Here is a 25,745-nt window from a genome sequence, read left to right as displayed (position 1 = left end):
CACCATTCTTTGGCAATTCAAAGGCATCTTCCGCCAAGGAAACCCTGTGAGTATCCTGAAAACACATTCTACAGGAATGGCTCTTGGCTTCCCTTTCTTCTAAGTTTTATTACTTCGGTGTCCTATTTTCTGTGAAACTCTGTTCACCTGCTGCCCTTCACAGCCTGGCCCAGCTGTGAGTACAGGAATAAGCAGCTGGGAAAGCAGGAAGAACGTGCTGTGTCTCCTCACTGGCATGTGAGGGGTACAGAACCAGAGGAGCGTGTAGTAGAGGTAGTCATTTGAAGAACAACATTTCCAGGACAGAGCTATATTTAGTAATAGAGTAAAAAGGGAAATATACCAGGATATCAACTGGTTAGGAATCAAATAATATCAGGGGTTTATTTCTCCAAAATTAAATTAAGGTGAGCCCACAAATGAAATTACTATTGTATATCACATCCTAATACAAAGTGACATGTGCCCTACATTACCAGATTGTATCACATTAACTAAACCAAACACTCCTATAGAAAGTATTTTCATAAAACTAAAATGAGTTTGGGTAGGCATAAAGGAAAAGTACTACAAAAATGAGTCATGACCTAGAAAATCTGTGGTGGTAAGAGAGTGAAGGCAGTCAGTCCATTGAGATGTTCATGAGCTGCAGAAATACTGGGGGAAGATATAAAGACAGGCAAATCAAGAGCCAGGAATAATAAGTTAAGCCTGAAAGACTTACAGAGAAATAAGGCACAAGTTGAGCAGCGAGGACAGCACTAAGCACTGGAATAAACTACTCAAGGAAAAGATGGATTTCACACTTAGATGGATTCTCAAGAATGCTTGATTTTCTGAACAGCATTGCTGTGGTCCAGCCAAGGTTTCTTTTCAAGGGAGCAGCTGAGTGAAGTTTTTGTGATGTGTTCTGCAGGGAGCCACACCAGCTCATGGAATGGCCCAGCAGCCACCACAGCCTGGACACCTTCAGGCACAGCTGAAAACATCCTTATCAAGAACCACACTTAGATCATAGAATTGGAAATGCCTCTTTCTTCCCCAGTTCCCCAGGTGGCTGTTTTCACACTGCAGCTGGGAAAAGGAAGTAACAGAGAGCAGATTAAAACCACAGATCAGAATAAATCCATCAAGGTGCTCAATGCTTTCCACCACTCATCTGGGCACTGCCTGGGAAACTTCCAGGCCACTTGACCCTCTGCACAAGCAGGGGAACCTTTGAGAACTGAATGTTTTTAAGAGATACTGCTGAAAGATTTACTTATTCCATGTCACCACTTAAAGACCTCCACATGAGAATGAAATTTTCTTTGCTACAATCTAGGCATTGGCAGGGCAGGAAAAGAAAAAACCAAACCAAAAAACCCAACAAGAAAATGCTGCCGTGTGAAGTCCCTGAATGGCAAACTCTGCCTTAAGGTGACAGCAGCACTACCAGAGCTCCCAAGGAAATGCTCTAGTTGTGTGTCAGTCACCCCCAGGAATAACAAGCAGGTATTTCACTTCAGAGCCCTGCTGACAATTTGCAAGGCAGGAATCATGAAACACTCCCGTCTTGTCCCTCTGAGGCAAGCACGGAGGACAGACTTCCATTTGCAGAAGGAAGAGCAAGGAAAAAGGAAGACCAGGGAGGGAAACAGGCAGAGCTGGGGACCAAGAGCATTATCAAGTTGCGGATTTACATGGCACAGACAGATTTATACAGAATAATGGCACATCACACCTGTACACATACAGCTGTGTATGTGCACTAGATAGAAGTCCCTGGCTGCAGAAGAAAATGCTGATTTTGCCACTTCTTAAAGGTTAAATTCTGGGAATGTTAAGTGATTGGACTTTTTTTTTTTAAGTTAATAAAACTTTTCACTGATTGAAACCTTAAATGCCAGTTAAACTGCTTGGGATTTTGCTGTTTGGCTACTGACTTCACCCCAATTGCACATACTAGCTCTCTGTGGGAAAGGGGAAAGGCCTACGTGACCCTTCTACAACCTCCTCTTTGCCTTCCTGCACCATCAGAATAAAGATACTCCTTCACATCAGGCTGGATGAGTGAATCTCAGTCACTTTGTAAGTCCAAGAAAGCCGCGGAGCTGAAGTTGCACATATCCACCAATGTGGCAATAAACAACCTTTCTTGGATGAGCTGCATTAGGGGACAATACCTAAAGAGAAGCCAACCCTCAAGGTTGTCCTTCCCAATCCTAGCAAGGAGGGTGGCTCCTTGCATTGTCCTCCAAAGCAGAGATGATCCTACAACAGCACCTTCAGCCTTGTTTAACCCCAAATAGAACACCCTTGATTGCTTATTCCTGTAAAAATCTACAGCAAAAAGCAGAACTTGGTCCTGGAAGATAAAAGTGTCCTTGCAAATGCAAAGAAACCAATGAGTGTCAAAGAATTTTAATATACAGTGCAAGAAAAGAAAGCAAAATCCTACTTTACAGAGTTTTAGTTTTTCACAAGCTAAGACTCTTAAGAAATGAAAACACAGAACATTAACTTGGAGGCAATGTTTTGACCCATCCACCTTCCATCCTACACATTTTGAGAATTATTCTCTAAAGGTACTTCCGTAAATCCTGCAGAGGACTCCATAAGGAAAGGTAAAATCATAGTTCATCTGGCTCACAAAATCAAAATGTCCAAATGGACTATTTTCAAGTATCAGTGACTTAATACCCCAACTGAAACATGGAGAAAGACATCTCCCAGAACACTGATACTCAGTTAATTACATGAGAAACACATTAAAGTACATTTTTTTAAAAAACTAAACTACAATTCAGTAAGATCTATATAAACATTTGGGCTGACATTAAAGATATATTTGAGTATAAAGGATATGAAACTCCCATAAAAGCCTTTTCATCTGAGTCTCCTGTGGAAAGGGCTGGTGGCAGCATGATACGGCACTATCAAGGTACATTCCCTCTGCTGCTGTCCCAGGACATGGTTCCCATTCAGCAGGGTGAACACCAAAGGGTGTTCACAGCCAACTCCTCTGATGATCAGCCTATCCCATGAAACCTGCACCCCTCTCCACTCCAAAAGCATCAAAGCTCAGGCCAACTATAAAGAATACACAAGCACCAACACACATCATTTATCTTCTGTTTCACAAAACTTTTAGCAATTTTTGTATTACAATAAAAGCTAAATCACCCCCAGCTTACACCTCTCTTGGGTTGTTCAGGAAATTTTCTGCGACTCTTTAATTTCAAATCACCAAAGACCAAAATTCAGCATAACAGTAGGTAGCCTGATGCAATAAACATAAATATTCATAAAGACTTTAGTTCCATTAAGGCTTTACTATCAATAAACAAGGAACATAAAGTTGATATTCTGCTAAATGTGGAGGAAACAATTTCCTTTGTAGGAAGAAGTTTTCTAGCCAGAAGGCAGCACAGAAAAAATCCTTTAGGCTCAGCTTCTTCCTCCCCTCCCAGACTCACTTTCACCTTTGTTCTGATCCAGCCATAATGCAACTTCATCTGATGCCGTGAGGTATTTTCCTCTTTATGGTAAACAAATGATCTCACAACCACAGGACCATGATTTCACTGCAGGACAAGAGGGTATCTGACGCACAGAATGAAAGGTATTGTTCAAACATAAACAGGAGAAATAATTGTAAAAATAAAACAGATGAACAACCACATAAATTAATTCCTTTTTGAATCACTGTTTCTGTTTTCCAAGTCCAAATGATTCTCTTTTCCTATTTAGGAACCCTGAGGGGATGAAAAAATATCCAAGATGGTGAAATTAAAAATTAGCTATTGAGCATGAAACATGCAATGATTGCACTTCATAACGCTTTTATTGCCTCGGTGTTGAATGAATCACTTCAGAGTTCCACACTGTTATAATGAAAAAAATGACACCAATAAAGTCTGAGCAATTGATGTTATGACTTCATCAATCCGAGACTAAAGGCACGCACAGAATGACAAATATTTTCAAGAGTCTGGAGAAAGCTACCACCTCATTCTGAGGAGGCACAAGTTGTGTCTTTGTCTCTTTCAGAAGAGAATTCTCATGTCAAAAAGATGGAATATTGAAATAATCCTCAGTACAGCTCCATGTGACACAACCTTGCTTTCCCCTTCTGAAACCAGCCAGATTTGGTGTTCTCAAGAGCTACAAACACAGCTAATACACAATGTTCCCAATTCACACAATTCTCTGAGGTTCTGCATCAAGATTGTATCATTTTAACAATGACCTGCACTTAGCTTTAATTTTTAAAAGTCTATCGATTCTGGAAGTATGAAGTAGAATTATCTTTACAATTTCACTAAATCCCAAAAAGTTCAATTTATTGCTACTTAAAACTTTCAAGAGGACAGTAATCTCTGCTTAAGACAACAAAGCAGCCATCACAGTAATCTCTCAGATACAACATCAAAGGTAAGGTGCAAAGCAGTGACCTCCCACAGGGAGAATGCACCTGCTTTTGGCAGCCAACAACAGCTAACCAATGCAACCTTGAATTCCTACTTAGAGTTCAACTTTGACATAACTATTTTACTATTTAAAAAAAACCTCTCCCGTCTCTATAAAGAACCAGTAAATCCAAACCTGTTCTGGAATAGCAGAAACTAACAGTTATTTTCTCCTCTCTAATAAATACTAGCTTTCATTTTTTAATTGAGTGGCTAGATTTCCTGACTCAGGTATTAAATTCCCTGGTAGGATTCTTTCCTTTAACACAACAGCTCATATCCCTTATAAAATCACTAATAGAAAATAAAGCCCTTTTTGTTAATTCTAATCTTGCTTCCTTGCAAGTGTGCCAGAGGCACTTTAATATGGATCAGATCAAAAATATCACAAATTATGGCAGCAATGTGTGGCAACAGAAGATCAGATTATTCATATAACAGCAACACCTCCTTCCTGCTTTGATTAAAAAGAGAGTAAACAGTCACTTCCTCTTAAATCCATGTCTTTCTGATCCTTACAAATCCAGGTTTACAGTATGAGGTAATGGCACAGCACAAACCTTAGAATTATGAGCAAGGAGCATTACAGGGTATAATAAAACCTGCTTCATTTTCTGTCAAAACTGTCTCCTGTTTCTCATGATGTACAGGTATGAAGTTACCCTGGAGCAGGAAGAAGTTAGTAGGGACTATTTTCTATAAAGTTTCCTATGGTGGATTCACAGCAGACGCAATATGAACAAAGCAAACTATGTACAGGCAGGCACAATTATGGAAGAATTAATGTACCAACAAGAACAGCCCTGGCCATAAATGCAGTGTAGAAAAATGAAATGAAGCTCACAGTTAATTTATACATCAGTTTTGCAATGCAGAAAAGCACACTCCATTAAAGTTCCTATTTTTCTTGGGTATTGCTGGAACATGGAACTGCAGCCTATTTCCCTACTTCAAACAGACACGCTGGGAAACAATTGTACAACCTTGATACTGGCTCATGAGGAGAGAAAGACAAGAGTAATGACCAAATACAAGTATAAAATGTTATTCACACACCCATTACCCCCTGCAGAGCCCTCAGCATGCTGCCATACTACCAGAGTGTGCAAAAATAGCTTATTATTAGTATAAAACTTATTTCCAGTATCCAAAAATTTAGTTCAAGTTGTAATATAGTAAAGAGGTGTTCTACCTTCAGTATGTCCTATTCCTTTAACATGAATCAACAAAGTTCTGAGTGACACATGAAATGCCACTTGCCCTGTCCAAGGGACACATTTCTTACCCCCCACTGACACTACATTTCAAAGGGAACTGAAATTCTTTGCGCTACCCAAATACCCTGGCTGAAGCTAAATAAAAACTAACCTGGGCTGATGAAATCTCCAGGAAAAACTTAATGAAGGTTTCCAAGATACCATACCCAAGAACATTTAAATTCTTCAGCAAAATGCAGTATTAACATCTGATGGGATGAGGAGAAGCCTTAGAAAGATGATGCTGGTTTTGCAGAAGGAATTAACACCTCTGATTTTTGGGGCCAGGCTGGAGTCCTACCTCTAATTAAAGTCTAAGCTGCTTTTTCCCATTTTTATAAAATGCTGTCTCAAATAGGCTTATCTTCTAAGAAGTACAGCTTGATCTTCTCATTAAAGAATCTGTTACAATGGAAACACATTAGTACTAAAGCCATAAAAGACTGAGGAAATCATGGACATTTCCCCCAAAACAGTGGGTTGCCTTAGCATCACTTAAAAAACCCCCTATACATTCACAAGTCTGCTTGCAAAGGGGGAACTTGCTGTTTTTTCAGTGTTACCTCTATTTTTTTCTTTTTAATTAATAAAAGGATACATGCACTGACATTTTAAACAGTAATTTGCTTTTGGCATCCCAAATTAGGAAGCATAAACACTTATGCACTTCATTAAACACTACCTAAGAACACTTCTGATATTAGCAGGAGACAAAGGAGGCTGTTCAAAACTTCAGGGCACACATAGAACACTGGAAAGACACTCCTGCTCTTTACACCCCTGGCCATGAAAGCTCTGGCTCCATCCTATGGGAAGCAGCTGTTGTGAAATGAGCCCTGGAAATCAGTGGGATCTGACACACCTGTTCAGTCACACCTGTGGGGTTAAGGGACGGGACAGGAATGCAGGGACACCAGTGGTGAAAGTGGGGTGTTCCTGTTTGGCAGCAGAGCACGAGGCTGGTGCAAGGCAACCATGGAAGTGGAGTTTAGAAAGCATAAAGCAAACACCTACATACAAGACATTGTTTACACACAGGTGATGCACAGGGAGAAACAACTTGTTGATTGTCCCATCTCTTCCAAGAAAGGCATGGCAGTTCTAGCACACCTCCTCTCCTCTCCTCTTTTTCCACCCACCCAGCCCTTGAAAGAATTATGGAACCACCTAGGTTGGAAAATACCTTTAAAACCATCGAGTCCAGGCATTCACCCAGCACTGCCAATCCCAGCACTAAACCATGTCCCCAAGTGTCACATCTATACCTTTTATCATCTGAATACTTCCAGGTATGGAAGCCCACACCAGCAGCCTGTTCCTTTCCAAGCTACCTGCATTTACAGGATACTCAAAAAGGCTTCATGTCAGGGTGGACTGGTGCTATGGGAAGGTGATAAGAAATGGGAAGTTTTTCAAAACTACAGGAAACAGAATTGCAGTGGTAGAAAAGAAACAAATCCTGACACTCAGAAACAGGCAGGCTGAAAGGCAGATAAGCACATCTGTGAGAGTAAAATAAATGGAAGATTAATCAATATCACTAATATAATAAATCCTCAAAATTCATCAATCCAGACCTCAAGTTATCTCTAAATTCTTCACGAAAAGAAACTTCAGGTTATTTGTTTCACTTACAGACAATAACATATAGTTCAGATGACAAATTATTTCTAAAAACTTTGCATCGCAAGTCTAACTTCAATGTAGAAAATTATTTTTATTTGTAATTAAAATTTGTGCTAAAAGTGTCCATTGTTAAATTATGGACCCCAACAAAATTGTACTAAATCTTCTACTGTACATACTCTTGCCATAGCGTGGCAATTTTAAAATTGTTTGAAAGTACAAATACACTAAAAAGGTAATATTTCAAGAACAATAGTATGGACACACTGAGGAACTTTGTACCACAACCAGAAATCTGAAGTGTCTTGGTCCCTGAAAAAGAACTGCATTTTATTAAAATGAATTATCATGATTTTACAACTTACAGCTTTGGGTTCTTTGTTGTTTATTGTTTGGTTTTTGTTTATTTTAACTGTGGTGGTAATAGTGATCTACCTACAAGGTAATTGAAAAAGAAACGTTCTTTGTGTATTTTTGATCAAATATATTGTCAGAGATCAAAACAAAGATTTATAAAAATTGAACGACTGAAACTTCATTTCAGAAAAAAACACTTCGTAAAATACAATAAAAACCCTTTTCAATAGTAAAGTGAATTTTGCACAGTTCTTCCTTCTAAGCAGATGTTTTACTGCAGCTGAGATCCACTAACTCCAGTAAAACTCAGCGTAGGGCAAATGGGTCGGTGTCCTCAGAAGCACAACCTTTGCACAGCCACAGGTAACAAACTGCAACTCGCTGGAGAAACCTTGAAAACTTCAGTTTTCATTGAACTTACAATATATCTTACATTAGTTAAAGGCAGTTTACACCATGATAGAACCGCTCAAAAAAACAAATCAGTTATAGGAAGAGAACAATGCTTCGATTCAGCTTCTCCCATCAGCAAAAATGTCACACAAATCAAAAACCAACACTTAAGTAAAACACTAAGACTTTATTAAAAATCCAAAATTTATTGCAAATTGTACTTTGCAATTTCCCTCCTTTCTTCGTTTTTACATGATTTATTGATATCCATGATTTTTTCACAGATGTACTTGTTGACTTTGGAGAGTCTCTGTGCAATTTCAGTTTCATCCACAGTTTCTTGTGCTATTCTATCATACAAACATTCTGGGGAGAAAAAAAAAAAAGGAAAAGAGTCATTAGGATATTTTTAGAAAACAATATAGCCCTGAGTTGGGCTAACTACTCAAGAGACAGCAGTGAGTAAGCACTGTGTATATTTGTTGCAAGACAAGAGCTTTCCTTGATTCACCAGCTACTTTGTTAAAGTCAAGATTCATCACCAGGCTTGAATCAGTGGCATGACTTCCAGTTATGCTGTGACTACATTAATAGGCTTTCCATACAGAAACAACGGTAAACCCAGCCTTTCACAGTGTCAGTCTTGCCTGCCTGACTCCTGCATTTATCTGAATCTCCACAGCAGATTTAGTCTCTTCCCAGGTGAAGTGTCCCACCAGAGCTGTACCCACAGTGAGTCACTCCCACCTTCACCCCTTCAGGAGGGTATGGAAATGACAATGCTTAGGAAGAGAAGCAGTAACCAGCTGGAGAACACTGTAACTAATTTATTTCATGTTTTACATCTCTTGCACATACATTCATGTCTGTGTCTTTACCAGCTGCCCTGTCCCTGGGCTTATTTTACTTTTACTGGTGGATTATTGAGGACAAGTGCCATCTCCTTGCATGTTTGAACAATACACTTTGTAAAATAGACATTATTTGGAATACAAAAAGCAAGTGATAGCAATAACTGCAAAAGCAACGTGGGCAGTGGAAGTTGAGACAATTTTTCTTGCCAGATTTGGTAGTCTGGTGCCAGAGTTGTGCAGAGGTTACTGAAATCTGAAGTGGTGCAACACACACAACTCCTTACTGACAGGCAGGTTTGGGGTTTTTTGGTATTTTGTCGTGTAGGCTTCCCAGACTGGTTAAACAAACTCTGTTCTGCTCTGCCTAGTGATCTATTCCATTAGCTGTTTATTGCTTCATATACAGAAAGCCATAGAGATTATTGCTTAATTAACGTGGTTTACAACATTCCTAATGCACCATATTAAAAAGTTATGAAAATTAAGTACTATGCATGCTTTGTAGTTCATTTGGAAACCTCTGAGAAGTTTTATAAAAGGTTATTTTGCATTAACAAGGTTTATAACAGTGCACATCCATCATACTTTTTATCATTTCCTTATTACATACTACACAGTGGGGATTTTTAAGAAGCTATAGAGATATCAGACACATTAAGAGCTAATGTTGTCGTTCAAAAATCTATTTTAAATAAGTTAGTCTGTGTCCACAGAATGATGAGAACATCTAAAGCAATGTGAATTTTATGTTGTAAGAAGTACTGAATATAAAATAAACGAAATTAACCAGCATGCAGCCTGATAGCTGAAATGCTGATCATCCATAAACTATGATTGGAAATATGACACCTAAGAAGAGGCACATCACTGAGAGCCTGAAGAAAGGCAGTGTGTTTGCAGGACATAAGCTGGCCCTACAATAGTGTCAGGAACACTCCCAGGCAGATACACCCAGTAAGGTGAACTCCCAGTGAAAGACAGGCTGCATTGTTCCTTTAGCCACAAAGTCAAGCAAAGAATCACTCGACAGAACTCATTCAAAAGCTGTAATTCTGAAAGTCAGTGTGACCCAGACAGATCCCTGTTCAGAGTTTTTCCTCTCCACCTCTTCCATTTCTGTGAGAGGGTGCAGAAACAGTAGTTTAGTACTTGCATAAGGATGCTGGCTTAGGGCTTCAAAGAGTAATTTGGGGGTTCTGCTCCCATGTCTTTTGGCTTTACAGGAGCACAGACACCCCTCTGTACTGCTGAACAGCAAAGACTCAAGTGGACCTCAAAGGCTAACCAGGAGCTTCACTATTTTTTGGGATGCACAATCCAAATCACTGGCCATGGAAAACTCCCTCACATTTCACACCTGTTTGTCCCCTTGCTGGTCATTTTTTTTGTCTTGTTTTGCTTTCTTCTCCATGGTGGGGGCAAGACCTGCTAACACTGACGCAAAGGACACGACAACATGGAAAATCATGGATATGAGCTACCCAGTCCCACTGATACAGGCAGCCTGACACCTGCCACACTGACCATGCAGTTTAACTGGTTCAAGAGGAGACTGTACAGGCTGGATTCTAACAAAAGGGGAATCAGAGACAGGGTGAAAGAAACACTAAAAAGAGGAACATGGAAAACCAGGGCATGTAACAGTAGAATTCAAATGAGAGTTGAGGCTTGAAGCAGAAGTATGACAGAAAACACAGAAAAATGAGGAAATAGGGAAGAGCTGAATTGCTGGTGAGTGTAAAGGTATGGAAGAGAAAAAAGGGAAGGGCTCCATCTGCCTCTCCTTATGTACCTGTTGGAGCAGACTCCCAAACTTACTGTAGTCAAAACAAGGGGAATTAGAAGAAAGCTGTCATTTAAATGGCTCGAGCAACACAGAGTGGCCCTGACAGAAGCAGAAGAGGAAATTCTCACAGAAACAACCCTGCCAGCAGCACTGAGGAGCAAAAGCCTCCAGCAGGGAAACTGGAAACCACATTGAATGGGCCAGTGGAAAATGACCCCTTTTTGCTGCGTGCTTGTAAATGCACACCAGGGTACACCAATTCTGCTTCCCATCTAGAGCTGAGAAGGGGAGCCACCGCCACAGAGTGGATTCCTTATGTGGCCAGTACATCATTGCTCAGCTACATGTGTAAGGATTGTACCTAAAGAGCCCAGACAGAACTAGAAAATCAGCATGGAACAGCTTACACTTCCACATATAATCTTGAAGCAAATTAGTGAAAAAAAAAACCAACCAACCCATGTCTTTTACTCAATTTCTTATAAACTAAGAGAGATGACAGTACAGAGATAAGTTTCCAACTGTTCCCCACACAACACAGACACAGACACACGCATACACTCAGAGAGGAATCGTATTTCTCACTCCAGAACATGGTACTTTCATGGCCGATCACAACACTTCTTAATGAGTTCACAGTTAAGAGCACATAGCAACTAAGAACAGGAAATGCAGAATAATTAAGTTCTACCAAATGGGGAGGTTTCTTTCAGCCCTACTGCAATTTAGTATGGACACAAAACCTAAAAATCCAAATTCAGTATGTATTCAATGAGGAACCAACTCAGTTCTGACTTAAAAGGAAGTCTGAAATACCAAGAGAGACAGAAATGATGCAACACAGGCATGATGATACAAAGGGACTGAAATTCACCATTCAGTTTAAATAAAGGAAAAGGCCTCCTCTCTCTCAAAGTACTACACATATGGACTCAGGCTTGCAGTTACTGAAAGTGTCATTGCAATTTTCCCTACCAGATGAGGTCAGCGATTCACACTTCCTGTCCAAATTCCAATTCAAGTGCAACAATTAATTTTTACTATTTCCATTTTCTTCACTTAAAAGGGTAAAACTATTCTTTCTGGCCTTTGAAGGTATGCGTATTTTTATAGTCACAGCTATAATGGTTTCTGTGCCTCATGCCAGAGCTGGTTATATCCTGGATGAAAGGATGTGGTAAAGCTACTCTCAGTCTTATTTAAAGGAATATATGCACTTAAAAAAATCAGCATGTTATAAATGAATTCTAGAACATCATGTTGTTCTCCAGGCTCAGAGTCCTGCCCTGCAAGTGGTCTAAAATGATGACCTTTTCAAACTTTACTGAAGTCAATGTACAACTCTTCAGCTGTGGAGGTCTGCACTGTGCACAGCTATTGCAATGTGTTTTACTGTTCCTGGGTATGTATACACTTCACAATGCAATAGCAATCTGAATTACAGTTTTTAATCAGTTAATTTTAAATGAGCTGAAAAGAAGCATCTTTCAACTCGGTGATTAATGGTTAAACTCCAAAGCAGGAAGCAAAAGTTTTCAAATAACCTACCTCTGACAATGCTTAATTTGTGAGGTGAGAGAGGTGGCTTGGGAACGGCATCTTTCTTTTTTTTGGTTGCAACTCCTGTGACACTTCTGTTCTTGAGAACATCTGTTCCCCAAATCATAACCGCTAGATTTTTTGTATACTTTGAATCTCCTTGTGTTACTTGCAGCTGGTGCCATTTCTCCTCATCTACCCAAATTCCACTGCCAAGATGGACCTAGAAGGTAGTAATAATAACAACTTATCTATGGTTTGTAGCACACAACAGTATCCAAGTGCTGTAGGAACATTAATATTAGGAACTAAAATAACAGTAATTAGGGCTGAACAAATCCATTTTGCCTAACTCTGAAACTTTTCCAACTTTGTGGGTCAGGGAGTTCAAGTCAACCTCAATATATAAAATAGTTCCTTTTAGTAATCTCTACTTTTCCCCCCCACAAAACCTGTCTCCTGAAGGACTGTGGTCAGGAACAGAGATCGAAGAAGGAAACAGTGAACATATCCAGTATTATAAAATTATGCACAGCATATAAACCAAGCAGTTGCACCAGCCTAATTCAGGAGCAAGATGAACCACTTCCCTTTGGCTAAAACAGACTTTACCCAAAGCATACTCCAGAGGCAGTAGAGAGGGAATTACTCCTAAATTGTATTCTGTACCTGTTGGCAAGATCCAGCCTGATTGTTTAAATTAACTGGAAGGGGAGAAAGGATTTTGAGAGCTCCAATTTCAATATAAGCCAGGAGAGTTTGGAAGCTTTGCAAAACTTCCAGGTCAAACACAAAGTGTGTCTACCATGTACAATCAATGTAAATGCACCACATGAATACTGTTTTGTGGTTAGGCAATGATCCATTGCAGCAACATCATAAACTTTCCATTATCCAAACAATGGGAAGTCGAGGTATTTCACTGAAGTAGTAAAACAGGATAATATGGGTACTGGGAAATGCAGTGTGAAGCCATTGCACAGTCTCCAAAAGGAAGATGCTCAAGTCTGGTTTGGCTTATTAGTCTTGCTCAGCACTGACTGTGCTTGGTTGTCTCCCACAGGGCCACCCTACGTCTCTGCCCCAAGATTCCCAGTGCTCCAGTGTTAAGACAATGCAGGACAAGAATCTGAGCACCATCCTTAAGCTGCCACTATGTGTTTGAGTTGATAGTCCTGACACTCAGGACACCTTCAAGCAACAACAGCACGGAAATAACTCCACAAGTAACCAGAAGTCTGACACAACCAGGATGCACACACTGGCCCTGCCTGGAACCACAAATACTTTGTACCCTCTATGCCCATGCTCCAGTTCCTGGAGTACGGTGCAGACTCCTGAACTCTCTCTGCACACGGCAAGTTTTGCTCACGTGGTGATGGGCTTCACTCACTGGGACACAAACTTGCTGTCATCATGGCAAGCTCTAAGGTGTGACTTACACCTCCCAACTGCTCATCAGAGCTCACTGCACTTACCTTCAGACAATCTGGTAAGTGCAACACACCAAACTGGATTGCTACATATCCAAAATCTAGCTTTGATTAGATCTGGTCCAATGGGGGTTCTTTTTGTAACATTAACATTTAAACCTTCTACCTTCTTATGATTAAAAAAACCAAAACCTCATAGCAAAACTGCATCAGAAAACTGTTTGCCTTAACTGCTCTGCCCTTAATTTTCTGTGGTCTTACTCCTTTCACCTGGCTTTACATAAACTGTGCCTGCTACTCATACAAATCTGAGCAGTATCACAGAAGTCCCATTAAATGCAATGAAAATTGGACAAAGCTACTGTAAAATTTTATATACTCAACATTTTACTGCCTGTATTCTACTGAATACCATTTTTCCTTTAAATGGAAGCCTTCTTTAATTATTAATGAGGACTATAACCTCAAGAAATTTTTTATTACAATGTCATCCTTCAAAAGCAACTAGATGTTTAAAAACTTAAACAGAGTAATATGATTGGTTTGGCTACAAGCTATGTTATATATATAAAAAAAGAAAACTCTACCTTCCTTAAAACATAAAACTATGCAGCAAGCTGCCTCTTCTACAGAATCTTCTACACTAAAGGGATTCTAAGAAACTTTTCACAAGTCTGCATGGACAGAAATTAAACTAGTAATAACCACAACACGAACACTACATTTTTTTCCCTTTTACTCTGTTGCTGAGTCTCTTCATAAATGATTTTTTAAAAGGTACACTCTCTTGGTGCTCTCTACACATTTTGTAAGGCAACTTCAATGAGGAGTGAGCAGTCTGTCTCAGAAAATAATCTCGGTACAATTTTTAAATTCAGTTATTTCTGGTTAGATCTTGGAAAAATTCTCCAGGAAAATGTCTGAAAGTTACCTAGAAAATAACTAAGATTAGAAATGTTGCGACATAGTGAATTTTGGGTGTCTGTACTACATTAGTTGTAGGGACTGTTGTATTGGATCAAAAATCCATTTCCTCTCTGCCAAAATTAGGGTTTGCCTTTGCCAAAGATTATTTAGTCTCTTCAGCTACTACATTATTCATTAGCTTAAAGTTACTCAAAAGAAAAGAACAAGTTACAGGAAGTATTTTTAATATTTATGCTTCAGACAGATCAGCTCTTCTTTTAACACGCTTCACTTATTAAAAAAAGCAATTGCTGGTATGAAACACCTATGGCAACAGCAACTATGTGACAGACAGCCACAGCCACAGCAACCTTACGTCTGCCTTTTTCTATTTGTAGCAATGTTACGGTGAGGAATTCAATGTGCCCGTGTCTCAGTTTACCTCTCTACAACTGTTTCCTATCAATCCCAAAGCCCTGGGAAGTTTACTGTACTCCACACTCAGAAGACATTCCCTTCTTGCTGGAAGAGCTGTCCCATGAGCCAGCCTCTTGTCTTGATGAAATCAATGGGAAATTGACTCCCAAATTCAGCAACTGCAGGATCAACCTTCAAGCACAATGCAACAGAGACAGCAGCGAATTCAAAGCAACACTCACCAGCGTGGCTGTGCTAACATCTGCAATAGATCTAAAATGTGTCTCAGAAGATGAAATCTTTTTTTTTTTTTTTCTTTCTTCTCCTTTCTTTTTTTAAAATGAATGCCATAGGCTCTTTTTCAGTGACTCGGTTTTCCCCCTCTGGAGGGAAGAGATTTATCTGCTTTGAAAGAATCCTACTAAGATCAAATCTGGTGCCACAAAGGGTAAGACTTGTAAAAAAAGTATTTCAACTACTCTAGTGGTGCATATCAATAAAGGAATACTGCAATAAAGCCATAAATAAGGAAAACTGAAGAAAACTACCCTCCAACACTCCAAATACATTATTAGTTCACATTTTCGGAATCTGAGCTGGCTGTAGACCCAGTAAATAGGCAAACCAAGAACCAAAATTACAAAAAGAAAATTTAAGAGATACTAATATCTGTAAAGACAGAAAACTTCAGCAAAAGAAATGCCAAGAAGCTGACAGATGAAAAAAAGGGTGCAGGAAAAGCTGTGTACAAGTACTAAAGGATGTGCCCTATCCCACAGACCTTAAGTGGAAGAGAAAGAGGTAAAGAAAACTCACACAGTAATACACCCTAAGTACTCATTGCACAAATTACACAAAATAATCAAGCAAATGAGATATTTAAATATATTAGGCAAGAAAAGCTATCTGAACCAAATACCTGTCAAACTGTCAAGATTCTACTATTCTTCATGTACATTCTGTCCTCAATGATTATGCCAAATTCATCTTCAAGAGGGACAAACATTGTGCAGTCAATCTTTTAACACAAATCTGAAAATGCAGTTTCATGCTATGTTCCATCAGTAATTCCACTGCATGGCAAAGCTGGAATGGATGTTTCCTCCCTAAGGGTTCTCAGATCAGGGTACCAAATGCATCTATATACACCAAGAAACAGGATCTGCACAGGCAACTTTGAAGGACTTACAGTTTTGTATAAGAAACATCAAGTTTATTAAATGAGAATGAAACAGCTGTAAAAGCAGGCCTAGGTAGATGAGCAGTTAATGTGGTAAACACGCTGAAACCTGAAAAACTCTCAGTCAGGTTCTGGCAAACTAGAGCTGGATGGTATTTCAGCAACTTCACAAAGTCTCTAGAAAGTAGCACTACATCAGCTCAATTCAGTGGCAATGCTCCTACCAGCATCAAGGGAGTCCCATTTTCCTTCCAGGGTTCATAATTACCTCCTGCACTCCAACCCAAACATGAAGGCTTCTCTACAATATGACTACAGCACACTATAAGCATTAAAAACCTTTTAGGAAGAAGTATTTTGGTTAACTAGACTCATGTACCTTTTAATGTAGGTTACTGACTTTGGTCAATATTTGGTGTATTTATGCATGTCACCAACTGAAGACTATGTCAATTTGCCTGTGCATGCATACTTAATAACTATATTCCTCATGCTGCACAGCATTCAATACTCTCACCACTGAGGATATTTTTCTGTGCTTTTCATATCTGTGTAACTCCACAATTCTCCTCAGCATTAACAGCACACCTTCATGAAAACTGAGGAAGCTTGTACGAGCTGCTACCATGCAAAACCCCCACAATCATGAAAATTCCACAAGAACATCACCAGGAGGACATTTAAAAATTACTCATGCTATATTGAATATAAAATACCTTTCCATTCTCGAGAATATACTTGTCCATTACTGGAACAGGGGCAGGGTAGTACGTTGATGTATTTGCTTCCTCACTGAAGGTCTTCTGTACCTCAGGTTCGGGTTCAATTGATTCAGGTTTTACTTTTTCAACCTCAATGGCAGGTCCTAGACAGTTAAGAAAAGAGAGCTGTCTGCTATCCCAGAGAACATGAAATCAATCCCTTCATCACCCATGATTAGCATAAAATAACATATTAGTCATGTTCATTTTAAAGTTAGAAGTAATCTAAACCGAAGTTCTACTTCTGAACACTGATAACTAAAAGCAGGATAAGTATTCCTGCTTTATAAACATTAAAATGTTTAATTTTAATTTAAGTGTTTAATTTTTATTCCTAAAGCATAAGGACAATTACAGATATGGGTAAGATTTCTTCAATGCGCACTAAGGAAATTATGCTAAAAGGACACTGAAATTATAAACCAAAAGCAACAATAGTAATTCTTCAAATAAGAATTGCTATATAGTTGCACAGGAACCTGCATAATTTACTGTGATAATTACGTAAATTATCCACACGGAATTAGAAGTTTTATAGAAATCCAAAATCTCTTTAGATATAACAGAGGTCTATAAAAATAGTGAGGATCTGCAGAAATGCTATGAAGGAAATAGACTTAGGCTCCTTATGCTGAAGTATCATGCAAAGAAAGAATATCAAAGGTTAAAAAACCCCACATAAATTACAATTTTGATTGTCCAATCCATCCAACACTGATTTTTATTTTTAATGTAATCAACAAAAATTATGCACAAATTAAACAATGGAATATTGCTAAGCATATGTTTGAGACTTAAAAGGGGGATAATTATTTTGTCAGTCATCGACTTTTTTTTTCCAGATCCAAGTCATAAAATATTCCTAAAAAGGACAGAAGAACAAACTAAAGATAATTTGTGAACTGGATTTCATGGCTCCATTCATTGCAGGGGTTCCACCAGAAGTCTAGGCCATGGCACCAAGCCTGTCAGTGTCCTTGGTGTGTGGCTCTAGGATCCCAAGAAGCTCCAGCAGGCATTGAAGTTCCATGCAGGGCCGGTGGCTCCACAGCACAGCAAGGCTGCCAGCTTAGACTCTGGGCACCACGGAAATACCCCACGTCCAGAACTCTATGGATGAACTCACCCACTGGTCAGTGCTAGATTGTAGCAGGCTGGTGCTGAGAGCACTGCACCACTCTGCAGACCAGCCCTGACATCTTCAGCCAGTGACAACTCAATCATCAGGTCACCCTTCAGCTCCCTGCTCGGTGTTTGTGCACACAGACCCAGCCCTGAACTGATCCAACTCTGCAAGTCACGCTGGCACCACAACTCAGGTCTTAGTCACGCATCTTAAATAGTTCCTGTGCCTGGAACAAGCACAGCATTCATTCCTCCTACTTTGTGCAGTTTCATTTAGAGATTATTATACAGCGATAGCAGCGCTTCCTCCGTTGTCAGCATTTGACATTTATCCTATAGCTTATTCTACACCTACATAGCCAGCTAAATGTTCTCAGCTGGCTGCCACTCCACGCTCACCAGTGACTAAAAGTTGTCTTGGCAACTCAGACCATCCTACGCTGCAGTGCCACCAACAAGAGGGTCTGAGGAGCCAGCCCCAGTGCGAGCATGGCACAAAAAGAGAAATTACAAAAAACATCCCATTTGCATTATAATTTAATAGTGATCTTAGTAAGCACCTCTAGTACCATGAATATACAGCCAAAATAAACTGAACTTCTTAAACCTGAGACTGAAAAGCTGTTTCAGACTGGGGGGAGATCCAGACTGGCTAAAGCACCCAAAAAACTGCCCACAGCATGGGCACAACTGAAGAAGCAGATGCAGAGATGTAATTGCCAGTGTGACCTTAAGAAGTCACCTCTGAAGCTGTTAATTTAAGAAAACATTCTTCAACAAAGGGCTATTTTCTTATACTGTGAAAGTAACTTCAGGGAAGACACCTAAGTCTAACCACCTTCTTCCTAGCAGGAAACATTTATTTCCCTTTAAACACTTTTACTAGTCCCTATTTAGAAGTCTTTTACTGTTTTTAGTCATATATTGACACAGCTGGAATTTGGTTTCCGGAGCTTCCCCAAGGAAAAAGCTGATTAAAGTCCACAACCACAGCTCTCACAGGTCAGAATACCTCTGCTCCAATTCATGCTTTACTACTTGCTTAGAAGTCACCAGAAGAAAGCCTTTAAAATTTCTCTTTTATACATCCTGATTTTTGACTCCCAAACAGAAACCTGCCTTTAACCAAGCAGTCTCCACAGCCACTTCCACAACCACTAAACTTTGCATTTTCCACCCTGCATGCTGTGAATTGCACATGCAACCTGCACTCCTGCCTGCCAACAGAGCAATGTGCCCCATTCACCACACTCCAAGTTCCCTCTCTCTGCATCTTATTTTAAAGATGATGAATGTGACATGTAAAAATATATACCTCTATCTAAAGGCTTAACAATGACAGCACTTATGTAATAAGGATCAGGGAAAAAAAAAAAAAAGACAATTTTCAGAATGCAAGAAGGAAACAAATGTTTTATTGCAAAATCTTTCTCCTTCTGACTGCAGCTTTTTTATAATATCTGAGAGGCTAGTAAATTCAAATCAGGATGAAGAGGTAGAAGGATTCTCTTTACCTGCCCTTTTCCTCAAAAATGCCTATTAGGCTACATGCTACTCCTAAAATTAGTAAGAAAGTAAAAATAAATTGACTGATAAAGTGGTCAGCATACATTTGTAAGTAGAGAGTTTTTGCATATGGTCTACCAGAATTTGAAACAAAACAAGTCTGAGAAGTGGTAATATTGGTACTTTCTGTACTTGATAGAAACCTTGGGCTTTCTTTTTATTTTTTTTTAACATCAAAAAGCCAAACAAATATAGAAAAGCTGAAAAACAGTAATTCCTGACATGTGGTAAGACACAAATCCCATTTCATTCTCCCTACTCTGGTGTCAGTCCCAAGACACTGTAAACTGGATCACTGAAATTAAACTGGGATTAAAAATAAAACCTTGGGGGTCTGTCTGCACGTGCTGATGAATCTGTTTCTGAATGAATGCGAATATACTCCCTGACTCTGGAGCAACACTAATTCTCAGTAATACAACATGAAAACGAGGAAATTATCAGGGAGCTAAAAACACCCAAGCATTATCCCTATACAACTTCAGTACTTCTGACCATATTTCCAGCCACAGGAAACTGCACAGATCTTGCCTGGGAGACAGTTACTTTTTAAGAAGTTATTGAAATTCTTCTTTTGCAATCTGAGGGCTATTTTAAATCTCTACAGGGGAGAGTCAGATATTTAATTCTTTAAATTATCCTACTCTCTATTGATAAAAAGAGAGCCAATTAGGTGTGTTTTCAGGTTCAATAAAACAAAGTGCAAAGGCCTACAGTCTCAGGACTTCCAGTTCCCCAAGTGGGCAAGGCAAGAAGCTGCACACATTATTCCAGGAGCTCAAGAGGGACACCATAACCTTTTCCACAACAGTCATCACATTTTTCCACTGCTCTGGTCCCCAGAGTCCTGGTGAAATGCCTGCCTCCTCTGGGAAGGGTTCTGCTGGGAAATAATAGACTAAAATCATAAAGATGATATTAAGCAGTTCTCCATGGATCAGTACTGATTTCACTACTGTCATTTGCCACAGCTGCCTCCAAGGCTCTTTAGGTGACAAAGAGCAATTCGGTGTCACCGTGAGGAAGATGAACCTCCTCACTCCTGCCACTAAAGTGGCCCTGGTTTAGCAGCAGAGCTGAAGGCCTGAGTCTCAAGTACAATACATTGACTTCCAGCTCCTCACTGAATTCAACACGTTGATGGGAAATTAGGAGACTGACTACTTGACTGCAAGTTAGCTCAAGAGGCTGTTCTATATTTGATCTGCAAGTTTAAAATGGCAACAGGCACGCATTTCCCACAGCTGCAATTCATCAGCACAAACCAGCTGTCATCTCATGCAAAGAAATCACAAGTCTCTAAGGTGAAACAGAAATGCAATTAGTTTGCATTAAGTCCAGCCTGCTAGAAGTGCAGTGTAACATAAATTACATGTAATTTGAAACTCTAGGTTTAAGAGATCACTGCAACTGCACATGAATTCAGGATGTAATTTATTTTCAGAACAATTTTCAGAGATTATTCACATACCCAAACATACCTCATTTATAAGCAGGAAAAGTAAGGAAGACTAAAAAAGTCTTTACGTATCTATTCTTGATTAAAAGTAGTACTTTTTCATACTGTCATCAGACTTTCTAATTTAGAACATGCTGAAGATGTCTCCCTTGCTAATTATTCATAAGTTTTGTATTGATCTTTCTAGAACATGGTTGTTTCTCTGCTGTGAATGAGGCTACAAGGAAAAACAACAGAGTAAGCAATAGTTAATACATTGAGTCTTAGGAAATACAGATCCTGGGAAGGACAAAGCCAGCATGGCCAAATTCTACATTTACCATCCAATGTTCCTTACAAGTAATAATAACAAGGGATTTTTTTGGAAGTGTCCTACAGCTGATATTTTTCCAGATATGTGATTAAATTTAAAGAACTTGTCTTCAGTGTAACTGGGATTTGTTTTCAGTTGTCAGATTGATACATACAATAAAAATTCATGCCTAATATTTAGAGAAGGTTCAGTATTTTTTCCAGGATTTCTTTTCCTCTTTTTTTTTTTTTTTTCTTTATTTCCACCTAAAGTTTCTTTATTTGGCTGAAGCAAAAAAAAATGCATCTTCTTTTTCTTAAAGTAAAAGAAAAGAGACCGAATTCAGTAGCTGTCTTCATTTCACTGCTGGTCTCACCACTCCAACTGCTGTCAAGTCTACCAACTAAATTGGTACTTTACGCTGTTCAGCCCCATTGCCTACCAACATCTGGCTCATGCTCCGCTCCCATAAATTCCAGCTAACTACTCGCAGATGAAGAAACATCTTTCCATCCAAGGAAAATTTTAGAAAGCTCAGTGGAATCTCCTGCCAACCACATCGTGTTTTTCAGGCTGCGGCAACCTTGCCTATTTAGTTTTATTTAGAAAGTTAACTAGAATGTTTATGGTAAGTAACGACATTTTAATTAGGCACAGTGTAACAAATGACGAGCATTCACAATCAGACACCCAGTTTAGGCGGTGGGACACTCCAAGAACCTGGCTCCAAGGGTGTGGGCACATCTGAACACATGCTACAGCACAGGCACATGCTCTCTGAGGCCCAGCTCTGTAGGTGAGGGTAACTCAGACCCACATGCACGTTGCATGCACTCGTTCCAGTCCAGGAGAAGAGCCAATATCCAATTGACATGCAAAAATTAAGTTTCCAGATACACAAAGGCAGACGTAAGAACGGCATGCTAAGTTTGGATGCATAGATTTCAACCAAGTTTCAGTCACCGAGCAAATCTTCAACACAGCAATACCACATTCTAATCACAAATAAATGTAATTAGTCAAATTTCTGAAGGTATTCCAAAGGTACCATCTTCAATGAAAAGGATGAACTTTTTATTTTGTCTTTTTATCCCATTTATTCCAACATAATGCTTAAATAATTGTTATAAACCCAAACAAAGGAGCAATTGACCCAAGATATTTAAAACTGAAATCCAAATTACAAAAACCTGCATTTTGTAACAAGTGTTGATAAACGGGACACTAATATAAAGTTTTTAAAATTATGTTTTAACAATCCATTGTTTTTCAAGTAGCATGGCTGTTTAAAGCCTCTGCTAAAACTTCAGGAATATATCACATTCTAATAAGCTACTAATGGGAAGAGGGGTCAGAAAATGGAAGGTAACAGTCATACAACAATAAACAAAATCCCTAACTGCAAAAGATAAATTCATTTTAGGCCAACTATTCATTCCAGCACCTTTTCTTTTCTTTTTTTTTTTTTTTTTTTTTTTTTTTTTTTTTTAACTGGAACATATTGGTATATTTTGCAGATGATGCTTTATTAACTTTTTCAGCATATATTGGAAGGTCAGAGACTCTTTATAATACAGCTGCTTCAAATGGAACTCTGATTCAGCCATACCAGCACAAAGACCTCCAGTTTTTAAAGAAAACCCCAGACGTACATAGCATACAAATTCAACACATATTGTACAGCCACAGCAGAAAAACCCTTTTAACATTCAATGTCCAGTTTAACAACCACCGCTATTCTTCAAATACATTTCCATTACTATTGATCACACCTGCAAAATTCATTCAAACTAGTCCCACTTAAGTCCAGCACTTACCACTACCTAGTCTTAGGAGCAGTACATCCTGGAGCCTCCTGTTCAAGTCTCTGAGCTCTTTCATTTCTGACACGAGTGCCCCATACTCCTTTAGCTTCTTTGCCTGTTGCACAAGCTGCCTCCGCGTTCTCTCCAGCTCCTGTTGGATGTGTCTCATTTCTTCCTGTTGCTGCTGGTAACTCCTCAGCAATTCCTCATAGAGAATCCGAGGAACTACAGCATCGTCCATATTGTTCATGCCTTCTGTAGCCTCCATAAAAGCCTCCTCAGGGCTGGAAGTATTACTGAGACTCATCCCATTCTGTTTCTCAAGGCGAGCAACAACTGCTTCAATGCTTTTGTGTGTACCTTCACTTTGTTTCCTCCCATCTTGTCTCTGTGCGTTACAATAAAAAACAAATAAATTAGGAGAGCAGTAAGACACAATAAGATCAAAATCCTACAGTCTTGGGAATTGTTAATATTCTTGTTTTCCAAAAATCTAAGACAAAGCCAGTATGCAAAAATATTATGCCTAACAGGTTCTTATGGATATAATACACAGCATAACATGCAATTGTAACTCAGTTAAATGCATGTACAAACTTCTGAGGCAGGTAAAGGCCCTACTGCATTTGTGCAACACTTACAAAGGCAGTGTATGTAAGTCACTTGATTCTGTATCATTACTTTCTTTTTTAAAAAGTGGATCTAGATCTCTTTTTTTCTTTAAAGTTTACCCTTAACATTCAGATTTCTGACAGCAATTGATTTTCTGATAAGCAAGAGAAAGAACCAACTGTGTGCTCCATTTGTCACCTGTGAAAAAGGTGAAAGCAGCATAGGCACAAAGCTGTTCTGTGAACTGAGGGCTTGGCCTTCCCACACTTTGGGAGACAAAACCTTCTCTGACTATCCCTGCAGCACGTTCACCCAACTGCCTGATGCAAGTGACTGAATTAACACTATCAGCAAACACTGAAAGGGATTTGGAAACACTGAAGCTGGAGACAGAATATATCATCCAGCCTCATCTTCCTTATCAACTGATTCCTTCTATATTAGTACTGCATTGCAGAGGCTTCAGGTCCTGGGAACGCTCAGTGGAATTTTACCTTCAGTCATCTGCACAAACCCTACAAATTAAATCACACCCGTTTCCTGGGGCCTGGATAGTGGGATTAATATGTGACAGCAGAGGTAAAGTCACTAAGTTTTACTGGCCAAATATGAAAAGGCATTTGAACTTCCAAGCAACTGCAAAGAAAGCAAATGCAGCTCATAGATTAGAGGTGAGAAGCTGACACTATCAAATTCCCATACCACAATATCCATGAGTAATGGGGCAGAAAACAAAATTATTTGATGTTACACCTGCTGCATTCATGTTCTAAAAAATAATTTAACAAATAAAAAAAAAAAAAAAAAAAAAAAAAAAAAAAAAAAAACACCTGGCCCACCACAAGGACATGTACTAATATCACTCCTGCAGCTGCAAAAGCCATAGAGCAATATCTCATTCTGAAGATTTGCAGACTTTTAAAGAAATAATTTGATATTAAAAATAAATAAATACTTTTCCATATTGGGCTTCTGGCATTTGAAGCTAAAAAGGCAACTGGGAGTTACAAAAAAGTGATACAGTCTTGTCAATTCCTCTTCTCAGTCACTGCTATAGTTGGGCAGCCTCAGAGCACCTCTCCCAACTCCAAACAAGCAGTGAGCAGAATGTCACCAGTGCCACCAAGAACAGCTGGTACACTCAGGTACTGGTGACTTTTAAGGCATTCTGGGCCAAAGTGGAAGAGCATTGCTGCACCAGCCTCAGATGGCAGTTACACTGTGCAGACAGTATACACAGGAAAACGTTTATTGCACTTAAATCAGGTTTTGAAAACCCATGCCCCACCCCCACACACAATGTGACCCAATTTCACCAAACACACTGTTTTAAGGGGATCAAAAGCAAGCCTGGAATTCTTAAGCTAGGAAGTTTATATATGCCCCAAGCACTTGTAAAAAAGATAAAAAAAGGAAAGGAAGGAAAAAAAACAAAACCAGAAAGACTTCAGTACCTTACTGTGTCTAAGCTCCACATCTTCTTCCCCATAATCTGTAACCTCCCCAGCTTCTTCTATGTGATTGAGAGAGAGTTTGGGGATTTTAATTTTCTTCTGCATCACACTGTTCTCAAGGTCAGTTTTGTCCTCTAAAATGTATATTAAAAATAAGATTTTGTTACATTAATCAGTGTTCTTACTTCCATATATTACACGACTTAGGCAAGACCAGTTACAAAAGCCCAACCTCCCATGCTCCAATCCCCTCATAATACCATCATCAAATTAGTCCACGGTGTAAATCCACTGATGCCTACTGGCAATTCTAGAGTTTCAAGTGGGGATCAGTCTGGCCCAACACACGAATAAATACTGGAAAATGCCAAGCTAAATTCAAGCCATCAAAAGTGTTGGTGAGTGGTTTGTACTGTCACCAAGGTAAGAGCTGAAGAGGCTGTAAATAAAACTTCCTGAAAGCCACCTGTATT

The 25,745-nt window shown here is 39.3% G+C and overlaps 2 protein-coding genes across 4 annotated transcripts in view; both read right to left on the bottom strand.

The window, feature by feature from the left end:
* AGBL4 (AGBL carboxypeptidase 4) overlaps positions 1-25,745 on the bottom strand; it is a gene marked incomplete at its 5' end in the record, with an annotated part of 886,698 nt that overhangs the window by 315,148 nt on the left and 545,805 nt on the right. The gene's annotated exons all lie outside the window — the stretch shown is intronic.
* Positions 7,809-25,745, bottom strand: part of BEND5 (BEN domain containing 5) — a 31,428-nt gene continuing 13,491 nt past the window's right edge. The window contains exons 2-6 of one of the 3 annotated variants that reach the window (XM_083868090.1): positions 25,273-25,406; positions 23,225-23,594; positions 16,915-17,063; positions 12,272-12,485; positions 7,809-8,449 (exon numbers count right to left, since the gene is read on the bottom strand). In XM_083868090.1, coding sequence (XP_083724216.1) covers positions 8,289-8,449; positions 12,272-12,485; positions 16,915-17,063; positions 23,225-23,594; positions 25,273-25,406 — 1,028 coding nt within the window. In that variant the 3' untranslated portion in view covers positions 7,809-8,288. Of the gene's footprint in view, positions 8,450-12,271; positions 12,486-16,914; positions 17,064-23,218; positions 23,595-25,272; positions 25,407-25,745 lie in introns of all 3 variants that reach the window. The other 2 variants (XM_083868089.1, XM_083868091.1) reach the window with 2 other exon arrangements.

The sequence above is a fragment of the Zosterops lateralis genome (assembly GCF_965231275.1).
Source record: "Zosterops lateralis genome assembly, chromosome: 9".
Taxonomy (NCBI): domain Eukaryota; kingdom Metazoa; phylum Chordata; class Aves; order Passeriformes; family Zosteropidae; genus Zosterops; species Zosterops lateralis.
This window is presented reverse-complemented; position numbering and strand designations above follow the sequence as displayed.